Raw genomic sequence first — 19,891 nt, 5'->3', positions numbered from 1 at the left:
GGCCTCCTGGGGTGAGCTCTGCTTCCTTTTGGTTGCTCATCAGAATCCTCCCCCACCTACCTCCTGTTGACCAGAGGCAGGCCCACAGCTGCCCCACCCACGGGGAACCGCAAGAGAAAAGCGAATAGACCCCACCAAAATGAGGCTTCGTGTCTAGATCTGCCACTTCTATTTAGCTGGAAGTGGATGGAAAATCTGAGCAAAGCCACTGGTTAGGGTTTTCTGGAGCCCTCAGAAGCACATCCCTTCTTTAAGTCTGGCTTAGACTCAACCCTGGGCTGTTGGTATTTCTCAGCTGAGCAACCCAAAGTTCAGTTTGGCTTTAGTGTGGACACTTAGGAGCTGACGTCCTGGGTTAACCCCCAGAAGTGTTCGCTAACCCCACCCATCTCTAAGCTCTAAGACCACTATTCTTAATATCATTGCTCTATAACCAAAAGGGTCAGCCATGCCTTTGAACGTGGTATGGGCAGCTAGCTGGGGAGCAGAAACCCCTGGAGGAAGATGTGATTAAGGCTCAACTCACTGAGATCAAGCATGGGGCCTTCCACTCCTGTCTCAGAGCTACCTCAAAATAAACAAACAAAAAACCACCTCACATGTACCCAGAATAGCTACACCTTTACCCACATGTTTATATTGCTTTCCAGGTGGGAGCTGCACTCCAGCTTCCGTCTGTTCCAAAAGCCAATAGGGAAGCACTGGTTCTACCATACTCGTTTAATTCTCATTCTCTGATATGGTAGCAATAGAAATTCTGAGGTATGGTTTTTACCTTTGTGTTGTCTCTTCGCTGTAGAATTCCAATGGTAAATACCATGACCTGAAAAGTTCCTTACTTATAATCAAAGGCCTTAATCCTACTATCTACAAATATCCCCATTCTGAACTTTTGTTCCTTTTGTACAAATGTTTGTAACTAAGGCCTACAGAGATACAAGGCTTTTTTGAATTTATATTAAATCAACATACAGTCAAGTCTATAGTTGTGAATTTCTACTTCTATCTTGGACTAAATTCAGCTGTTAGAATTTTCTGGCTCATACCAGAAGTGATTCCTGTTCTCCCTTTAAAATCCATCTCCCTCCCTCCCTTTCTTTCTTCCTCCCTCTCTCCCTCCCCGACTCCTTCCCTGTTTTCCTTCCTTCCCTCTCTCCTTCCTTCCTTCTTTCCACAAATACGTATAGAACATTTTCTAAGTTTGAAGGGTGCTCACCTCTTGAAGCAGAACCCAGTTTGGGATTCTTCTAATCCTGAGGAGGTCCTTGGTTCTGACAGGACCTCCTACCACTGCCATCCCTTATGCTGGCCTCCGGACATATGTGTGTTCTTCCTTTTTTCTTCTTCAACCCAATACCTCTTTCCTCACCAAAAGTCTCCTTTTCTTCCTTTTCTTTTTTCTACCAATCCATTTTCTTATCAGAATACCCACATTCTTTAATGTCCTCTTTAAATTTGGAGATATACAGGGCGCCTGGGTGGCTCAGTTGGTTAAGCGACTGCCTTCGGCTCAGGTCATGATCCTGGAATCCCTGGATCGAGTCCCGCATCGGGCTCCCTGCTCGGCGGGGAGCCTGCTTCTCCCTCTGACCCTCCCCCCTCTCATGTGCTCTCTTTCTCATTCTCTCTGTCTCAAATAAATAAATAAATAAATCTTTAAAAAAAAAAAAAGAAAGAAATTCTGTGCTCTGAGGTCACGAGAGTACTCAATTAACTAATAATAAGTCAAGCTGTGTAGTGTTAACCGGATGCCGGGTACCGTTGTGTTTTATATATATAGCTATTCTAATTTGCACAACTCTGTGAACTAGGCCCATTATCATCACCATTATCCCCATTTTATAGATGAGAAAACACAAACTTGGTCAAATGACCTATCTGAGTTGACACTACTGATAAGTAATGGAGCTAGATCTGCAACCCAGGAGCCTGGCGTCAGAGCCGTGTTCTTGTCAGATGTGTGACCCCCCACACCGATGGCCTGCCCTCCAAGTCCGTGTCCTGACCTACCACATTAGACACTGACTCGAACAAAGGCAGGGATTGGTGGTAGGGGTGGGGGTGACAGGCAATATTGTAAATGCCAGACTTGTATTAGCTCACTTAATCCTCGCAACAACCGTAAGAGACCTCCCCCATTATTACCCCATTCACAGCTCAGGAATAGAAACGCTAACTTGCCCAGTGGGGAGCTTGGGTGTTAAGTGAGGCAGCTGGCGCCGGGGTCCATGTACTTAACCACTACACCGCTGCTCTTCTCGCCAGGACGGGAAGAAACCAGTAACCCAGTTCCTCGTGTGCCCTGCTTACCTCTGCCATTGCTTCCACCACCTTCTGCTTATCCACTTGTAAGATCCCATTCTTTGCTGTGCGAGACACGTGCAGGTCGTGCCAGTGGCCCAGGGTGAGGGGGTCTTCACTCCTGTTGAAGGAAGGAAACTAAGCGTGGGTAAGCATCACTGGTGTTGCGGATCATGCTCATGAATCCACCTGGATGCAACCAATGCCAACCTCAGATGCCTCATTTCATTCGGTCCAAAGAAAACAATCATTCCTGCTTCGTAAGCACAGCTGTGTGAGCTCCATCTATTGGACCCCTTTATGGTAGGAACATTGCAATTATTATTTTATTTATTTGTTCCAACAAGCCTGAAATGTGGGTCAGATGAGCCTGGTTTTCTAGATGAAAGGTGACAGGAGGGTGAGATGTGATCACAGCTGCACACAAGCTTTGAAAAAGAGTTACCTGGGCTCTGGTGTAAAACACAGATTCTTTGTTGTACTGATGTCTGCAGCATCCTTCGAAATGCAGAAAAAATAGGATGGATTGATGGATGGATGGATGAGTGGATGGATGGATGGATAGATGGATGGATGGATGGTTGGATAGATGGATGGATATAAGGATAGCTAGGCATGTGATAAAGCAAATATAGCAAAATATTAATTGTAGATGGCAAATGGGAGGTATAAGGATGTTTACTATATAATTCTTCCAACTTTTCTATATGTTTGAAATTTCTCATAATAAAATGTTGAGGGGGGAGGAATTCCATATTGTCTGATATTGTGAAAAGGATTAAAGGTACTTTAAAAATCCAATTATTAATTCCAGGTGGAAGCGCTTAAAGTTTAAATGTTATCAATAGGAGTTTTACACATTACTTTGGATAGTGAGGTATGCAAGAAGAGTATAATTATTGCATTTGTATTTCTAACAGTGTCTAATTCATGGCCTTCACTGAACCTCCCAATTATTTTTTGATCCTGGACCATCTTTAGAAAACTGTCAGGAATACCAATGGGCACAATTATCGAAAGGTCTCCACCCCCTCACTTGATTTTTTTTTTTTGCTCTGGCTAATGTTTTTGTGATTTGTCCTTAGCAATTAGAATTTAATCACCTTGGCTAAATCGATATGCAATAAAGAAACCAGAGGTGCTCTTAAAGCAGCCCCGTCTCCGTGATAAGTCACAGCGCCTTGGTAGCGTTCTTGTCCTGCCGAGGTCATTCTCTGTCAATACCTGCCTTCCTCAGCATGCTGGTATTGATCCCAGCCATCACAAGCTCATTGCAGTTGCCTCGATTTTTGAATCAAGTTCATCATGAACTTGACCACCTTATCCTTTTCCTAAAGTTAAAATGATTTGGCCAATTCCACAATTTCCTGTGGTTCCGGCTTTCAGTGAATGTTCTTAATCAAGCAGGAAGTCTTTGAAATGGTTTTCAAAATAAACATCTTGCAAAGGGGCGCCTGAAACACCTACAGTAATCATTGTTGTCAGGTTACACTGGAGAGGGGAGGGGACAGGGGGTGCTTTGCCCCTTGGACACTCTGAGCACTTGCTTCCTTTTCATCACAACTAATACGCAGAATCCTTTTTCCAGGCGCTTTCCTGCCAGGCAGGAAGACAATAACTCACGTTTAAAATAAATAAAAAAAATAAAACCACCTCTTGTCTCAAAGAGGCACAGAATTATGAAAGAGAGACATGCTGGACACTCAGGTCCTATCTGTCTGTGACCCCACAGCTGGAGCTGTCTCCGTGGAGACGTGGGGTGTGGGGGGCCATCCATCCAGGAGGAGGGCTAATGAGCCCCGACACTCCCCTCGCTCTTTCTGGTTACTCCGTATCCAGGAGGAAGCCATTTGAAAACACAAGGTGATATTCAAGGTGTCTTTCCTTCTCAACTTGACAAATAGTTGCTTAGCTGTTTTGCATAATCATATGTAAATTGAATCAATTAAATACCCACCCACGTTGTCTTGAGACCTAGGATGTTTTTGCATAACCAGAGGTACCAAAATGTTCGTCCATGCCCCAAGGAAGGAAGTGTCACTGATGTGCACGAATTCAGCCACAGGACAAAAATGAACAGTCCTTCTTAAGAATTGTTGGAACCTAATGCAGTAAGCATTTCTCATCAGCCATGAAAAATGACCAGCAGTTAAGGGCGACGTATGGTCGTAACATCTCTCCCGCACGCTCTTCCTAAAAATGACAGTCCAGCAGTATGAATTACGATTGAACGCAGCCCGCAGTTTCCTTTAAGATAACCACCACCGACTGATTTCCTGCTGCGGGGCACCACTGAATGAAACATCGTAGTGAGTTTCAAAAGAGAATTCACCAAATGTAGGAACAAGGAGCATGTCTGCCTTTGATGAGCAGCCCTCTGGCTTGAAGGTAAAAACTACCATGGGAGCAAGATAGTAAGAATAGGGAGACCTAGACAAATAAGAACATCTGCCCCTACCATCCACAGGCTCTGAGGGAGTCATCAGAATAGTGACACACTGGATGGGAACAGTCAATCTGCTAAATAAATTAGTAGTACAAGTGAGATAACAGGAGGACAGGTTTGACAACCCGGGGCCAATTCTGCAGCTACCAGCAAGCACTTCACAAGCACCTAGTCACGGCCACGCTATTGAAACCACTCATCACACAGCCTTCTTGAGCATCAGGGTCAGGGACGGGTCCCTGCGATGGTTCACTCAGTGCCAGGCTCTTACACGGAGAACGGTAGGAGACTCGCGAAATAACTGGTTACCATCAAAGAAACAGGGCAAGAGGAGAGTAAACGTTAAAAGCCAGGTCACCAAGGACATTTCTGTTCATTCAATGTCTGTTAATACGTCTTTACTAGTCATCACGTATTTGCTGGGCGCCCACCGAGAGATGCTGTGAGCATGCGCAGATGAATTACACTGCATCACGCTTCTCCTGACGGCACCGAACGAAATGAAGGCAGGGTAGCCCCATCTGAAGCAAGCCCGTCTGCCATAGGTGGAAGCAGAGAGTCGCTCCCTGCTGGGGAGTTATCGGAGAAAAGGAAGTCTTGCCAGGAGGAAAGCATGAGCCATAAGGAAGCATGTTATCTGTAAACACCAGGACACATTTCAGAAAAGGTAACTGTGGAGGGAAGACAGGAAGAGTGCAAGCTCTTGGGACAAAGTCATCTTTTCCCCAAGTGGCCGCTGTTTAGCTTTTGGGGAGGGGGAGGCGGGCCGCTGCAGGTCTCAGCCCTTACCTGAGAACACCGGTCCCAGAGCCACAGTCAAAGCGGAACTCCACGTGGCCCCCCGCCATGTTGATAGACAGGAAGTCTTTGCTGGCTGTGTCATAGCTGTAGAGGAGGACGCCGTCACCCGAGTCCGGCCGAAACGTGATCTCAAACTCCGTGAAGGAGAGGTAATGCTGGGGCTCCAGGGGCCAGGGGGTTGCAGCATAGGACCTCAGGGCCTTGCTGAATTGAGGAATGATCAGGGTGAAAGCTGAGGAAAGAAGCACGTCATTAGAAATCCCTCTGTGGCAGGACCAGCCACGTTCTTTTCCTCCTGGGTACAGAGCGAAACTACATTTCCTAGCAGCCCTGAGTGAGTTGGCCGGTGTAGAATGTGGGTGGGAGTATTATACAGCACCCCAGATCTGGCCCCTCGAATTTCCTCATCTGTTGGCTGAATGCACGAAGCAGGGGGGTGGGGGATTCTAAGGCCCTGGCAGAGCCACTGGAAGGCAGGAGCCTGCACCCCTGAATGGCGTACCCCCCTAGCCCCCTACTGGCCTGCAGTGATGTGTCATGTGAGCAAGGATCAACCTTTATTATGTCAGGCTACAACATATGAGATGATAGGTAACAGCTTTGGCTTACCGGAACTCATAGGCCCTCTTCTAGGTGAAATGAGATTTGAGATTATACAGTGTTAAAAAAAAATTTGTCCCAGAATGCTGTCTTAGGTCCAAATTTGAATCACTAGTAAAAAATTAAAACATGTTCAACTCTGCACAGTGTTCCAAAATCTTTTAAGTCTTTAACATTTTCCATTATTATATGTGTGTGTTTGTGTATGCATTGTGTTTACATGTATATACACACATGTTGGTTTATACATGTATCGAGACCTATACAGACAGTCTGAGAGGTGGAATAATTCACTAGAACAGGACAAAGACAAAGAAACAAGGTGACTTTTGTCCCATCCCATTGTTAATGATTCTGTGTATATTTTCCCAACCTTTTCTCTGAAACTGATGGATATTCTACGGAGCATGAGCTACAAATGGTCTGATACAGACCATACGCACAGAGGTTTTTCAAAGTTTTTTGAGGGCCAAAAGGAGCCCACCAAAGCCTGGCCCAAGAGCATCTTCAAATGAACATATCTTTGGTTGGTTTGACACTTCAACACTCAAAGACACTCCAACCTGATTTAAAAAAAGGCGGGGGGGGGGGGGCGGGTCATGCCTGGGTGGCTCAGTCACTTAGGCATCTGACTCCAGCTCAGGTCATGATCTCAGGGTCCTGGGATTGAGCCCCATGTAGGGCTCCCTGCTCAACAGGGAGTCTGCTTCTCCCTCTGCCTCTCTCCACCCCCTCCACCTCGTGCATGCTCTCTCTCTCTCTCTCAAATAAATAAATACAATCTTAAAGAAAAAAGATTCTCCCACGTTTCCCAATAATGCATAAACTTTAATCCCATAAACATGTATGGGACCCTGCTAAAAGCACACTGATGAACAATTACATCAACGTGAATTAGCGCAGACAGAGATCACAATCAACTTGCTTCTTTCTCACCGTCTTCACAGTGTCGCCCTTTAAATCCAAGGGGGCAGAGGCAAATGGAGGAGTCGGCTTTGACCGCCATGCAAGTGCCACCACTGATACACGAAGCTTCGTCACAGAGTCCGCTGCTGCATTCCCCTGAATACAGAACAGGAGTCACAAAACCGACCCGTCACGTGAGCCAGGCCGAGATGACGGTGCCGACCATGCCCACCGCTCAGGGCCCCGAATAAGTACAGTTCAGTTCCCACCCCTCTTCACTGGTGCCCCTGCACAGCTGGAGAACAGCTTTCAGGGTAAGTGGAGTGCACCCTTCGTTTTAATTTGACTTCGCCTTGGTCTCTATGAAGAGCCACAGAATCTCCAAAACATGGTGGACACAATAAATCAAGCACTAGATTGTCAGACAATGTTATGACCCCCGACGAGGATGAATGAGCTGTTTCTGCTTTAATCCATCTCTCTCCTATTCCCACGAGAGAGTGTTTCAATCCCTCCAATGTCAACATGGCATTTCCGTTAAAAGCGTTCTAGTTTCTGTGGCCCCAATCACCTTAAGTGCTACCACCCTGTGGGTTCAAAGTTGAGGCAATAGTTGGGGACTGAAGCCATGTCTAACGGAGGACCTGGCCTGAACTGTCCACTCCTCTGTCTGGGGCAGGGAGGGGTGAGGGGGCTCCATAATACCTCAGCGTGTGCCTTCCAGAATCCCTATTTCTACCTCCAAGGTTACGATCGTATGGGAGACAGGAAGGTGGCCTGGAGTAAAAAGTGGTGAGAGACTCAACACCAGACGGGTCCATTCTCTTTACCAAACACGTATCAGAGAGGCCCATCCAGGGCATACTTGGTCATTGTCAAGATCATCAGATGAAGGGGAAAGAAATGGACTTCTCCTACACTGCTTTTCTTCTGCTTCTTTGGTCTTCCTTTTCTCCTTGTATATAAGAAATAAATTGGACAGAAGGGCCACTATCTGGCCCAGAACGACATAGGTTGAGTACAAAACACTTCTTCCTGGGATGGGGGCTAAGGGGCACATCTCTGATGGAGGGGTCCAGCCCTGCACCCTGCAGACGGTGATGCTGTGCCCACTTCCCACCCCTCCCATGTTGGCCTGGTTGTGTCATCTCAGCAGGGCAAGCCTCTCGTCCTTTCCTCCTCAGTCCTCTGCATTTGTCGAGCGGATCCAGTCTCTGCTTCCATGCTCAGCCTCACTGGGAGGATGAGCCGGGCTGGGTATAGTATGCACCCAGGTGAGGAGGCCAGCCTCAGGGGCCCGTGACAGAGCTGAATTCAAGCCCTTCCAGATGGCTCAGCGCTCCGGCCAGGGTGGGCTGGTCTCGGCAAATTCCAGCTGGGGCCCCTGGAAGTTCAGGTCCAAGTGACGGGTGGTCTGCAGCCACAGCTAGAGAACGCAGCCAGCAACCTCGCTCCGCAGGGAGGGTGACGTGCATCCTCGAGAGCCAAACTCACAGGCCCCGTGCCCCCGCTGGGCTTGGCGGACTGCGACCCTTTCTCAGAGAAGGGCTGCTCCCACAGGAAGACGCGGGGTTCTTGGGTTATTTTAGATGCACATGGGAAAATATTACTTTATATATTTGCATTGTGACTATATTTCAAGAGGTGGGAGTAGGGTGGGGCAGTTCCTTGATGAAAGCGAGTTTCGGCAGGATTCTGCTGGCCGTGGTGTGCAAGTCAGATTGGGAGCACTAGTGTGGAAAGAGGAACAAAATCCTACGGGGAGGGAACCTGGGGCTGGACAGGGTGGTCGCAGAGCACATGGAGAGATAGCAAAGACATAGGGAAGAAAGAAATAGCCAGTTCCTTCTAGAGGTTGGAGGTGGAGGCAGACTCCAGCATAATGTCTGGGGTCCCAGCTGGGCCGTCTGAACGAAAAGTGGTGGGACGGGGCGCCTGGGTGGCTCAGTCGTTAAGCGTCTATCTTCGGCTCAGGTCATGATCCCAGGGTCCTGGGATTGAGCCCCGCATCGGGCTCCCTGCTCCACAGGAAGCCTGCTTCTCGCTCTCCCACTCCCCTTGCTTGTGTTCCTGCTCTTGCTATCTCTCTCTCTGTCAAATAAATAAAATCTTAAAAAAAAAAAAAAAAAGAAAGAAAAGTGGTGGGAGTAGGGCGATGAGCAGGGCTGGGAGCAGGAACCGGTTGCTGGGGGGCAGAGGAACTGGCCTCGCTCAGCTGAAGCCTACGGTGACTGTGCCAACATCCCTTGCTGAGCCCCGTGGGCACAGCCCCTGCACACGGGTGGGGGCACACTGGAGGGACAGCAGCGACGTGGGGGTGACCCTGACACCAAGAGCGGAGGGGCTTCTTGAGAGAGGACAGGGAGGGGGCCCCGCGGAACTCCCAGGGAACCAGAGGAGGGTGAGGAGCCAGCAGAGAAGACAAAGGGAGAAAAACAGGCCAGTGGGCTCGGAGGACTCAGGGCAGGTTCCGGGAGCTCGGGGGCATCAGGAGCACAGAGAGAAGGCAGAGTTAACACTGCTGAGAAGTCTAGGGAGAAGAGCTGCGGGTTTTGGAAAGAGAGGGCCACACCCGGTTTTAGGAGAGCGATTTTGCTGGGCCGTGGGAGGCAGAAGCCCCATTGTAGGCTCACACGGGGGCCTGGAAGGATTGCGAGAGTCGGGTCTAGAAAGAGAGGAGAGAGGGGTCTGGGGTTCCTAAGTAGGGAGGGCAGCAGGACTACTGGCATGGCACGCGTTTCATCAGGGAGGACCTGAGCAAGTGTGAATAAGCCAGGGCAGGGGGTCCGTGAACTTACACAGAAACACATTAATCTTTATTTTCCCTCATTTCCAACTGCACTGTTTCCTTCAGTTACTAATGTAGGCAAGAAACCTCTAAGGATTAGCCGTTCTCATGGCCTGTGACCAACAGACCCGAGTTATTGTCACATCACATTCCACTTGTTGCAGATATCTCAAAATATCATTCATGCTAATTACTACTTTGAAATCATGGTAGCCATTGCACCCACTATTAAATGATCCTGTTTTCTAATGCTTTATAAAGAAGCACGATCCTATTATAATAACAAAGCTTAAAAAAACATTGTATAGCTTTATTTCAATGTAAGTGTTTCCTATCATGGATATTATTCTCTGCATTTAAAAACAACATTTTGAGGGGCTCCTGGCTGGCTCATTCGGTGGAGCATGCGACTTGATCTCAGGGTTGTAAGTTCGAGCCGCATGTTGGGTGGAGAGATTACTTAAAAATAAAATCTTGGGATGCCTGGGTGGCTCAGCCAGTTAAGCGTTGATTCTTGATTTTGGCTCAAGTCATGCTCTCAGGGTCGTGAGATGGAGCCCTGCATGAGGCTCTGAACTGGGGCATGGAGCCTGCTTAGGATTCTCTCTCTCCCTCTGCCCCTTCCCACCAAACTGCTCTCTCTTTCTCTCTCTTTCAAAAAAAAAAAAAATCTTAAAAGAATAATAAAAACATCATTTTGAGAAGAGTCCATCAGCTTCACTAGACTGCCAGAGAAGTTCATGGCACACAAAAGGTTAAGAACCCTTGGGTGATTGAAATGATGATCCTGGTAGCAAGGTCCAGGGATGTAGGGAAGGATGGGTGCAGAGTGGAGATAAATAGGTTAGTTTTAGAAAGGAGGGAAACTTCCCACTCTGAGAGTAGGAGGAGGGAAGTTGGTTGCCAGGTCATGGGCCTAGAGTGCTGGCAGGACCTCATCATCAATATATAAAATCACTTTTGTTGACACTGAACCTACTAGATGCCAGTTTTTGTTTATGCAAGACAATGAAGTGAGGGCAGGAGAGAACTTAGGCCCCTGAGGAGAGAAGCGAAGGTGGAACATCATGGGGTGGAAGACATTAAGGACATGTGGGCAGGAGCAACGTCCTGCCCCTCATCCCCCAATCCATAACTGAGGCCTATCTATCTCCCCTACTGAAGATCTGTCAACTCAGTCCACCCTCTGCCACCACCACCAGCCTGGAGCAAATCGCCATTATCTCTGATCCCGACTTGCCACAGTCTCCCAGCCAGTTTACATGTTATCTCCTGAATACCACGTCCAATAAGCTGTCCACAGCCACAGGGATCTCTTCAACACACGGACTACATCATGGTACCCACCACCCCTTCATACTCCCACTGGGACAAGTCATTTCCTCTGCCTCTCTTGTCTGCTTTAAAAGAAAAATGCTTCAGATAGCAACTTTGCATTAAATCCTCAGAAAGCTTTCCCGGACCTCCAGCTCATACAATTCCCTTATTACACACTATTATTGTACTGTCACGCCTCCTTTTAACAATTACACCAAACTGTAATTTTACATTTACTTGTGTGGTTGTTTGATCAATCTGGTCTCTCCTTGTGGCAGCTACGTGAGGGCTGAGCTAGGATCCTGTCGTTCTTGTTCATTACTTTATCCCCAGCACCCAGCTTCATGACTGGCATTAAGCAGATGCTTAAATAAGTATCTTGAGGGAAAGAATGACTAAAAGACTGATAAGCCCACGGTGAGACCCATGGACACCTCCGACCTCTTGAGTCTCGAATAACATGGGAAGCTGGAGGAACCATGACTCTGCTACTGTCATTTCCTTCTTCTGGAAGCCTGTATCCCCACCAGAAATTCACTGCTGTTGGTATGAGCCCAGTCTTCCCCATGGTGGCACTGCATTTAATTTAAAAGAACGTAAATTTCTGGAGGACTAACTCAAAGTAAAGCAAGGATGGAGCCTGAGGAAGGATAAGCAGCCCTTTTCCAGCACGCCAGGGTGATAAATGGGAAAAAAATGAAAAAAGGCAATGTGACTGATGCCTGCCATTAAGGTTCATCATAAGGCTCAGAGTCATCAAAGAATCCAATAGGAGCTTCCGGGGAGCCCAGAGCCAGCAAGATGGGCCCGTCTGGTGCCATTGGCTCAATGGATAGGTTGGTTTCACACTACGTTAGAATTTAAAATGCTGCCAGAAATTGGTCCTTGCTCAACTTCGCAAAGTCTTAACTACCTGTCAGAGGAGACCACACAGATCTGTCGTTCAGGGCTATTGCCCTGTTAGTTCAATGAAGAGAGAAAAAACAACTTAAACCCTGCTTAATGGGTGGAGTCAGGATTAATAATAATATCAATAGCAAGATATATTTACAACACATTTGTTATGTTCTTAGTACTTTATATGCGTCCCAACTCATCTGGACAAAGTCATCTTAGGAGGAAGTTACTAAAAAAATTCATAGGTTGAAGCCCTAACTCCCAATGTGACTGTATTTGGAGACAGGGCCTTTGAGAAGGTAATTAAGGGGAAATGAAGTCTTAAGGGTGGGACCTAATCCAATCTGACCAGTGTCCTTATAAGAAGAGGGAGAGACACCGGGGATATAGGAACCAACAAAGGCCATGTGAGGACACAGTGGAAGGATTGCCATCTGCAAACCGAGGAGGGAGGCCTTGGGAGAAACCAAACCTGCCACTGCCTTCGTCTTGGAGTTCCAGCTTCTAGAACTGTGAGAAAATAATGTTATTAAAACCACCGGTCTGTGGGATTTTGTTATGGCAGCCCTAGCAGACTAAAATGGTCAACTGAGTTAACCAACTTTAGAATTATCTATCTGCTCTCAGTGATGGAATAAACATCTTTATTGCTTTAAAAACAACCCTAGTCTTCTCAAAAAATTGTTGCTGGAGGGATGCCTGAGTGGCTCAACTGGTTAAGCATCTGCCTTCAGCATTCTGCCTTGGGGTCCTGGGATCCAGCCCCGCATTGGGCTCCCTGCTCAGTGGGGAGTCTGCTTCTCCCTCTCCCCCTTACCCTGCTCATGCTCTCTCTCTCTCAAATAAATAAATAAAATCTTTTTTTAAAAAAATGGTGCTAGAACAACTGGACACCCACATGCAAATCATAATATTAATCATCTAGACACAGACCTTACACCTTTCACAAAACTTAACTCAAATAGATCACAGACCTAAATGTAAAACACAAAACTATGAAACTTCTAGAAGGTAATGTGGATAAAAACCTAGATGACGTTGGGTAAGGCAATGACTTTTTAGAGACAACACCAAAGGCACAGCCCTTGAAAGAAATAACTGATAAGTTTGATCTCATTAAAATTAAACATTTCTAATCTATGAAAGGCAATGTCAAGAGAATGAGAGGATAAGCCACAGACTTGGAGAAAATATTTGCAAACTACACATCTGATAAAGGACTGTTGTCCAAAATATATTTAAAAAAAAACCAACAAACCTCTTACAGTTCAACCATAAGAAAACAAACAACCTGATTTAAAAAAATGGGCTAAAGACCTTAATGGACACCTCACCAAAGAAGATATATAGACGGTAAATAAATATATGAAAAGATGCCCCACATGATATGTCATCAAGAAAATACAAATCACAACAATGAGATACCACCACACATCTGTTAGAATCCGGAACTCTGACAACACCAAATGCTAACAAAAATGTGGAGCAACAGGAACTCTCAAACATTCCAGGTGGGAATGCAAAATGGTACAGCTCCTCTGGAAGACAGTTTGGCAGTTTCTCACAAAACTAAACATACTCTTACTATGTGATCCAACAATCACACTCCTTTTTGGTATTTACCCAAAAAAGTTGAAAACTTATGTCCACCCAAAAAACCTGCACACTGATGTTTATAGCAGTTTTATTCATAATTGCCAAAACATGGGAGGCAACCAAGATGCCCTTCAGTGGGCATGACAGACATGCTTGTAGTACATACAGACGATGGAATATCATCCAGTACTAAGAAGAAATGAGCCATCAAGCCATGAAAAGGCATGAATGAAACTTGGATGCATCCTACTAACTGAAAGAAGCCAATCTGAGAAAGCTACTTACTATATGACTCCAACTATGTGACATTCTGGAAAAGGCAAAATCATAGAGAATATTAAAAAAATCAGTGGTTGCCAGAGGTTGAGGGTGGGGAGAGAGGGGCAGGATAAATGAGCAGAGCACAGAGGACTTTTAGAACAGCAAAAATACTCTGTATACAGACATCATAATGATGGATATATGTTATACATTTGTCCAGACGCACAGAATGAATGACACCACGAGTGAACCATAACATGAACTACGGACTTTGGGTGACACTGATGTGTCAGCACGTGTTCATCAGGTGAAACAAAGGTACCACTCCAGGGGCATGTTGGTCCTGCCAGAGGCCATGCATGTGGGGGCAGGGGGTATATGGGAAATCTCTGTACCTTCCTCTCAAATTTTTTTGTGAACCTTCAACTGCTGAAAAAAATAAAGTCTTCATAAAAAAAAAAAAAGAAAATAGAAAAAAAGTCAGTCCTAGCTCTGCCTGCTCTTTTGGAGAAGTTTTATTTGACTTTTAGCCCCAGTTTCTTCATGTATAAAATAGGCATAATAATAATCGTCGCTACCTCGTAGAGCTCGTGTGAGGAGTTAAGGAGAGGGCATATGAGAAAGTGTCAGACACAGTGGTCAAGAATTAGAATTTGGCCATTTCTCTTGGAAGCAGAGAGCCTATGAAGGTTCTTCTTGCATTATCGTGTTGGCTTTTCCACTGGACTGAGTGAGGAAGGGTGAAAGGGCTCAGTTGCTTGTTGCTTTGTTGGATGAGACCATGCCATGCTTCATGAAGAAGGCCAAGAGCAGTGAGACACAACCAAGGGTTTGGTGTGCTGTACTGTTTACCATGTCTTTGCTGGTCAGGCTCAGGTCATCATGTCTGCAAAGCACCAACCTCACCCCTTGGTCCCACCTCCCTCCTGAAGTTGTGCATTATTCAGTTGCCTAGGGTTGCAGTTCTTGAAGCTGCTCACTTCCCTGGCCCACACCAGAGAGGCGATCCCACAAGAGCACCCTGGCCCACTGCGCAGCCACTTACCCACGTCGGCCCCGCTGAGTGCCTTCCCTAGGGGCCAGGGCCTCATGTCGATACTCTTCCCATTAATGGTGAGCGACTGCACACAGCCTTGAAAGCCTCTGTTTGTTCCTGTTGCTCTGACCAACCAGTATGCACTGGGAGCCCCACCAAGATATAGGGGCGTCCGGAAGGTAATTTTACTGTACTGGCCCTTTAAGAAAAATGAACAGCTGTAACTCACAAACCAAAATTGAAAGCCAAAACACAACAGATTTTAATGAGGGGCATGGTTAAGATGTAGTTCACAGCCCCACTGCTCTCTTCCATCTGTGTTTATGTTTACAACATTGACCCACTGGAAAATTAAACCCATGGTTACTGTAGGAAACCCAGTGAGCTCCTCAGAGGGCTGTGTTTTGAGAAGGGATGGTTTTGGAATGCCTAGAAGGGAAGGGAAGGGAAGGTAGGTCAGAACCAAGAGCAACCCAACAGGCAGGGCACCATGCTGGGCATCCAAAAAAAACTTTCTCTTTCCAGTCCTGACACCAACCTACTGTGTACCTTGGATAAATCATAGGGTTTTTGCATGTCTCAAAGGGCGATCATGCTAATTGGGTGTATATGTGGGTTAACACTCACCTTTTCCTCCCCTAGTCACCCTTACACTATGTCCTGCAAGAAATGTTGTGTAGGGAGGCGGCAGGATTGCCACACAGACTGTGTTGCAAAATATTTTGAAATTTGCTCATGGATACAACTTGTGTGTGTGTGTGTGTGTATCTACAGTTAGGTAGGAACATTTCCAATCTTAGAGAAAACCACGATCTGGATTGCAGGTTTTGAGGTTACAAAATACAGACCTGAACATTAGGTAGGACAAAATTAAGGTGCCCTTCGTCATTTGTTGTTGTTGTTGTTGTTTTTTATTACAGAAATATCTTATTCATCTGGATTAAAAGGGGCTGGGGAAAAGCACGTTGCCAGAATTTATAAAAAGTCCAGAATGTTAGCCACTGAAATGTAATCTTTATCTTTTAGACTTTTGTTGCCAACAAATAGAACATCTAAACCATTACTTTATCTTTTCTAATGAATAGATAAAAATCATTTATAAATAGTATACTGAATATGAGCTAGGCAGCTTTAAAGTGCTTACAGTGAATTTTAAGGATTGTTCACCAACCACTGGGCATACTGCTTTCGTTAGATGAATTGAGTGCCCTATGGCTTATTTCATTAAGATCTTCAGAATTCACTCCTGGATCCTATCTTCACTCTGTTCCCTGATCCAGGACCACAGCAGGGGCCTGACAACCCAACCTTTTTTTTCCTTTTCTGGAACATTACATGTATTGTAGGGTGGGTGGTTCCTCTGAGCCTCCCTTACAACATCCCAGGCAATAGTCTGGTAAAGGTTGGACTTTACCTTCCTCTGACGAGGGTTGCTTTGGGTTCTGGAGCCTGCTTTGCCTGCTATGCAGAGAATTGGAAATGCCCTGGAGTTTGCCTTCCCCCAGCACAGCACTTAACAGTTTTTGTGGGTGCCAAAGTGTGAAAGTCCAAGTCCCTTGCTTTGGGTTGGGATCACTCTGAGATGTAACTTAAACTACAGAGTTCTCCTACAGAATCAGGCTGAAGCCAGACCTGGAAGAACTTTGTAAACCTTGATTTAAGACAGAGTCACTATCTCCCAAGACAGTTTACTAAACATTCCACAGCTGCTGTCCTGCTTTTTCAGCTTGCTAGCAAGTCCTGGTAGTAGGGAGGCAAAGGTTGCCCTGGGTAGCCATGAAATTATATGCTTCTTGTAATTAATTCTTATATTCATTAAAATTATAGACCCATAGGATTGGAAAATATACAGAAACTCATATAGTCCAAGCTCCCATTGACTTCTGGAGCCCTTGTGTATCCCCACCAAAAGGTTTTGGTAACATATTTTTTGAACACCCCCAAGGACAGGGAACCATCTTCTGAGATAGTCGGTTGCCTTTCAGTACACCTTTGTATGATTAAGTGGAGTTAAAATCACTTCCTTAGGCTCTCCCCATTCAATTTCACTTTGGGGGTCCACAGAGTAAGTCCTTCTTCCCCCAAACTCTCCCTCTCTGATTCTATGATGAAAAGGCACCATCCACACCTTCACCTTCTTTTCTCCAAACTAAACAATGCTCCTTCAATCAATCATTCTAGGGATTTCAGGTCAGTTTCCTGTTTCAATGACTGCCCTTTAAACATGCTCCTGTTTGTGGTCCTCCTGGAGTGCAATCACAGATCTGAATGCAAACCTCTTAGAGGATCTGAGTTACCATTAGAGCACTGGAGGCGATATACATAGCTACTAGAATATAATAGGATTATCACCTCCATTTTTCTAGATGCTATGTCTCTATTACTGCAACTTATAATTTCTTTAGCTTGTTGTTACCACATGGCTCTGTTTATTAACCTTTATCGAATTTCCTTGCTTTAAACCATAAGACATTTTCACATGTATTATTTCTATTACAGCTTCTCCATCTTATATTCATTGCTAGTATTCGGGATCCAAGTTCAAAGCTTCTTTATTCCTATCATACTTAATTGTAATCATATTAGGGCTATTGTCCTGGCATGGATGTGATTCTATAGTTCATTTATCCTGTCTTTTTCCCCTTAGAAATACATGCGTATATGCATAAGCAACCTCACTGGACTCATATTCAGTATATTTGGATTCTTGTTCCTTTGGAACCACTGGGATCCAAATTAATGGGAATCAGCAAGGCATGGCCCTTTATATAACATGTCTTGCCAGCAAAAAATAGTGAAAAGTCCAGGCAGGGAGGAAACCACACACATATACACAAAGGTCTTCTTGCTACATTTTTCCTCAGAGAATACAGACACCCACCTGATTATAATTACAGACTCGGTTCCTTGGCAGGTTGCTAATCCAAACTGTTTATTCTCAACAGGGTTCTAAAATTGCCCAGAGCATGACCAACATGTGAATACCTAGGTGATTTACTGAGTAGCCCAACAGTTAAATTGTTTGACCACTTCCTGTAATCATGGCCCCCCAAAATGGTAGAGGAAAGGATCATTCCTGCAGATTCAATCAAGTGAACTTTTCAGGACTGTTTTCTAAAGCCACATGGCAACACCCTTGCCTTAAAAGCAAGCTTTGTGTTTGGCACTAATAATGGCTTCTATTCTTCCCATCAGGGCCTTCTTCTGCCCCCCTGGCTTTGATGTCCTTGTGGCAAGAGGACATGGCCCTGAGCACAAGGCCAACCGCATGTTTCTGAGCCCCCACAGTGATGATGCCTGCAAGTTCAACTCTTCTCCTCAGGAGATGTGGGATGGATGGGTGCCCTGAGCATGCATCCTGCCACGTCGGCCTCAGTTCTCCGAGGGGGGAGGGGGGGCCGGGGATGTTAATGGTGAGTGCTAGGTGGGTGGGCAGGGCGTGAGGCTCGCACTCACCTGGGACTGGCCTGACACCGGGGTGCCGTTGTTCAGCTGCAGCAGCCCTTTGAGCCCATCTCTGTAGAGCGTAACCGTGTGCCAGGCCCCTAGTTTGATTTTGCTTTCACTTATAATGATGGCAACCCCAGTTCCACAGTTAAACCTGTGGGGAGGAAAAGGAGAAAAAGGCTCTCTGATTAACCAGCTCCTTATGTGTTCAGACCCCACAGACAGCACTTCTGGGGCGATGGCTTCTTTGAGAATCAACCTGTTGGGTTATGTTTATGAATATCAAGAACCGTTTCGATCTCTCCACGGAAGAGCTAGACGCCTGCTCTCTGGGCCAGTCTCAGTCCAGTTATCTTTAATCTGCCCGTAGATGCTTCAGATGTAGGGCCTCCTTCAACCTGATTTCTCTGCAGCTTCAAAAAGGATGGGCACCTAAGATCCTCCCGCACTCCCTCTCAGTGCCTGCCAGATGCTTCAGGCGGATCCAAGGTACAGCAAATTAGAACTTGAGTCTTTCTGCTTCCAGGCATTTCTCTGGGGACTTCTCCCAACTCCCAGATGATGGGCTCAGCGATATTAATAAAATGTTAAAAACACAAGTCTCCACACTCATCTTGGCAAGCTGGCCAGCACTGCCATCTGTGTTCAGCTGTGCCCAAATGCAGGTGCAGTTTCCTCAGGGGGCCCCAGCTTTGTGGGGAGGTGTGGGCAGAGGGGGAGCAGTCTCAGATGATTGCTTTATTCTTGTTTTTGTTTTCTTCCTCCAACTTCCCGATGGTGCAGGGTACCCGGTAGTCACTGTGCCTTGCATCTAGAATTCTGACCCTATCCTGTCAACTTCCAGATGGCCGCCATGTCACTTCCCTGTGGGTCACGAGACGGCCAGCACCACGAGCATCGTACTTCTCAGGACCTGCACTAAATGCAGCTACTTCTCATGGATTCCCTGTGGTCCACGATCCTTGGTGGAGAGGAATGGGGTTGAGAGGCATGGCAGAGTAGGCTTATCTAGAGGGGGGTGGCAGAATCAGGAGGTGCAAAGCTGGAGAGTGGCTACCGGCAAATCCCTGCCAGTGGTACACATCCTCCAAGTGTGAGAACTGCTGCCCCAGACCCTGGCCCAGCACCAAACTCCCATGAATCAAAGCATTTAGCAAAGGATGGGGAACTGCTGTCTTCCCCAAGTGGGATGTTCAACAGTCTTCTCCAGCTTGACCTAAAGTAATTCTGGGGCTGAAATAATCAAAAGACAATAATGGTTAGTGCTTATGGAGTGCTTGCTATGAGCCAGGCACCCCTCTAAGCCCTTTTGTGTATTCATTCATTTCATCCTCACAAGAGTCCTAGGAGGAAATGCCAGCGCAGAGAGGTTAATTCACTTGCTGAAGGTCAGGCAGCAGAGAGATGGTGTCATCAGGACCTTAACCAGTGCACTAGGGACAAGGACAAGGCTGAGCCTCACTGGTCATTCTCAAATAGGTGCTGTGTACACCCC

At 46.3% G+C, this 19,891-nt stretch overlaps 1 protein-coding gene across 2 annotated transcripts in view; it reads right to left on the bottom strand.

The window, feature by feature from the left end:
* Positions 1-19,891, bottom strand: part of LOC118006540 (pikachurin) — a 175,785-nt gene that overhangs the window by 27,697 nt on the left and 128,197 nt on the right. For both annotated transcript variants that reach the window (XM_034999242.1, XM_034999243.1), the window contains exons 12-16: positions 18,406-18,550; positions 14,959-15,148; positions 7,085-7,210; positions 5,537-5,780; positions 2,311-2,422 (exon numbers count right to left, since the gene is read on the bottom strand). In XM_034999242.1, coding sequence (XP_034855133.1) covers positions 2,311-2,422; positions 5,537-5,780; positions 7,085-7,210; positions 14,959-15,148; positions 18,406-18,550 — 817 coding nt within the window. The remainder of the gene's footprint in view (positions 1-2,310; positions 2,423-5,536; positions 5,781-7,084; positions 7,211-14,958; positions 15,149-18,405; positions 18,551-19,891) is intronic.

Source organism: Mirounga leonina, unplaced genomic scaffold, assembly GCF_011800145.1.
Source record: "Mirounga leonina isolate KUSES-001 unplaced genomic scaffold, KU_Mleo_1.0 Mir_97, whole genome shotgun sequence".
Classification (NCBI taxonomy): domain Eukaryota; kingdom Metazoa; phylum Chordata; class Mammalia; order Carnivora; family Phocidae; genus Mirounga; species Mirounga leonina.
Note: the sequence above shows the minus strand (reverse complement) of the source record. Positions and strands in the feature narration are given on the sequence as shown.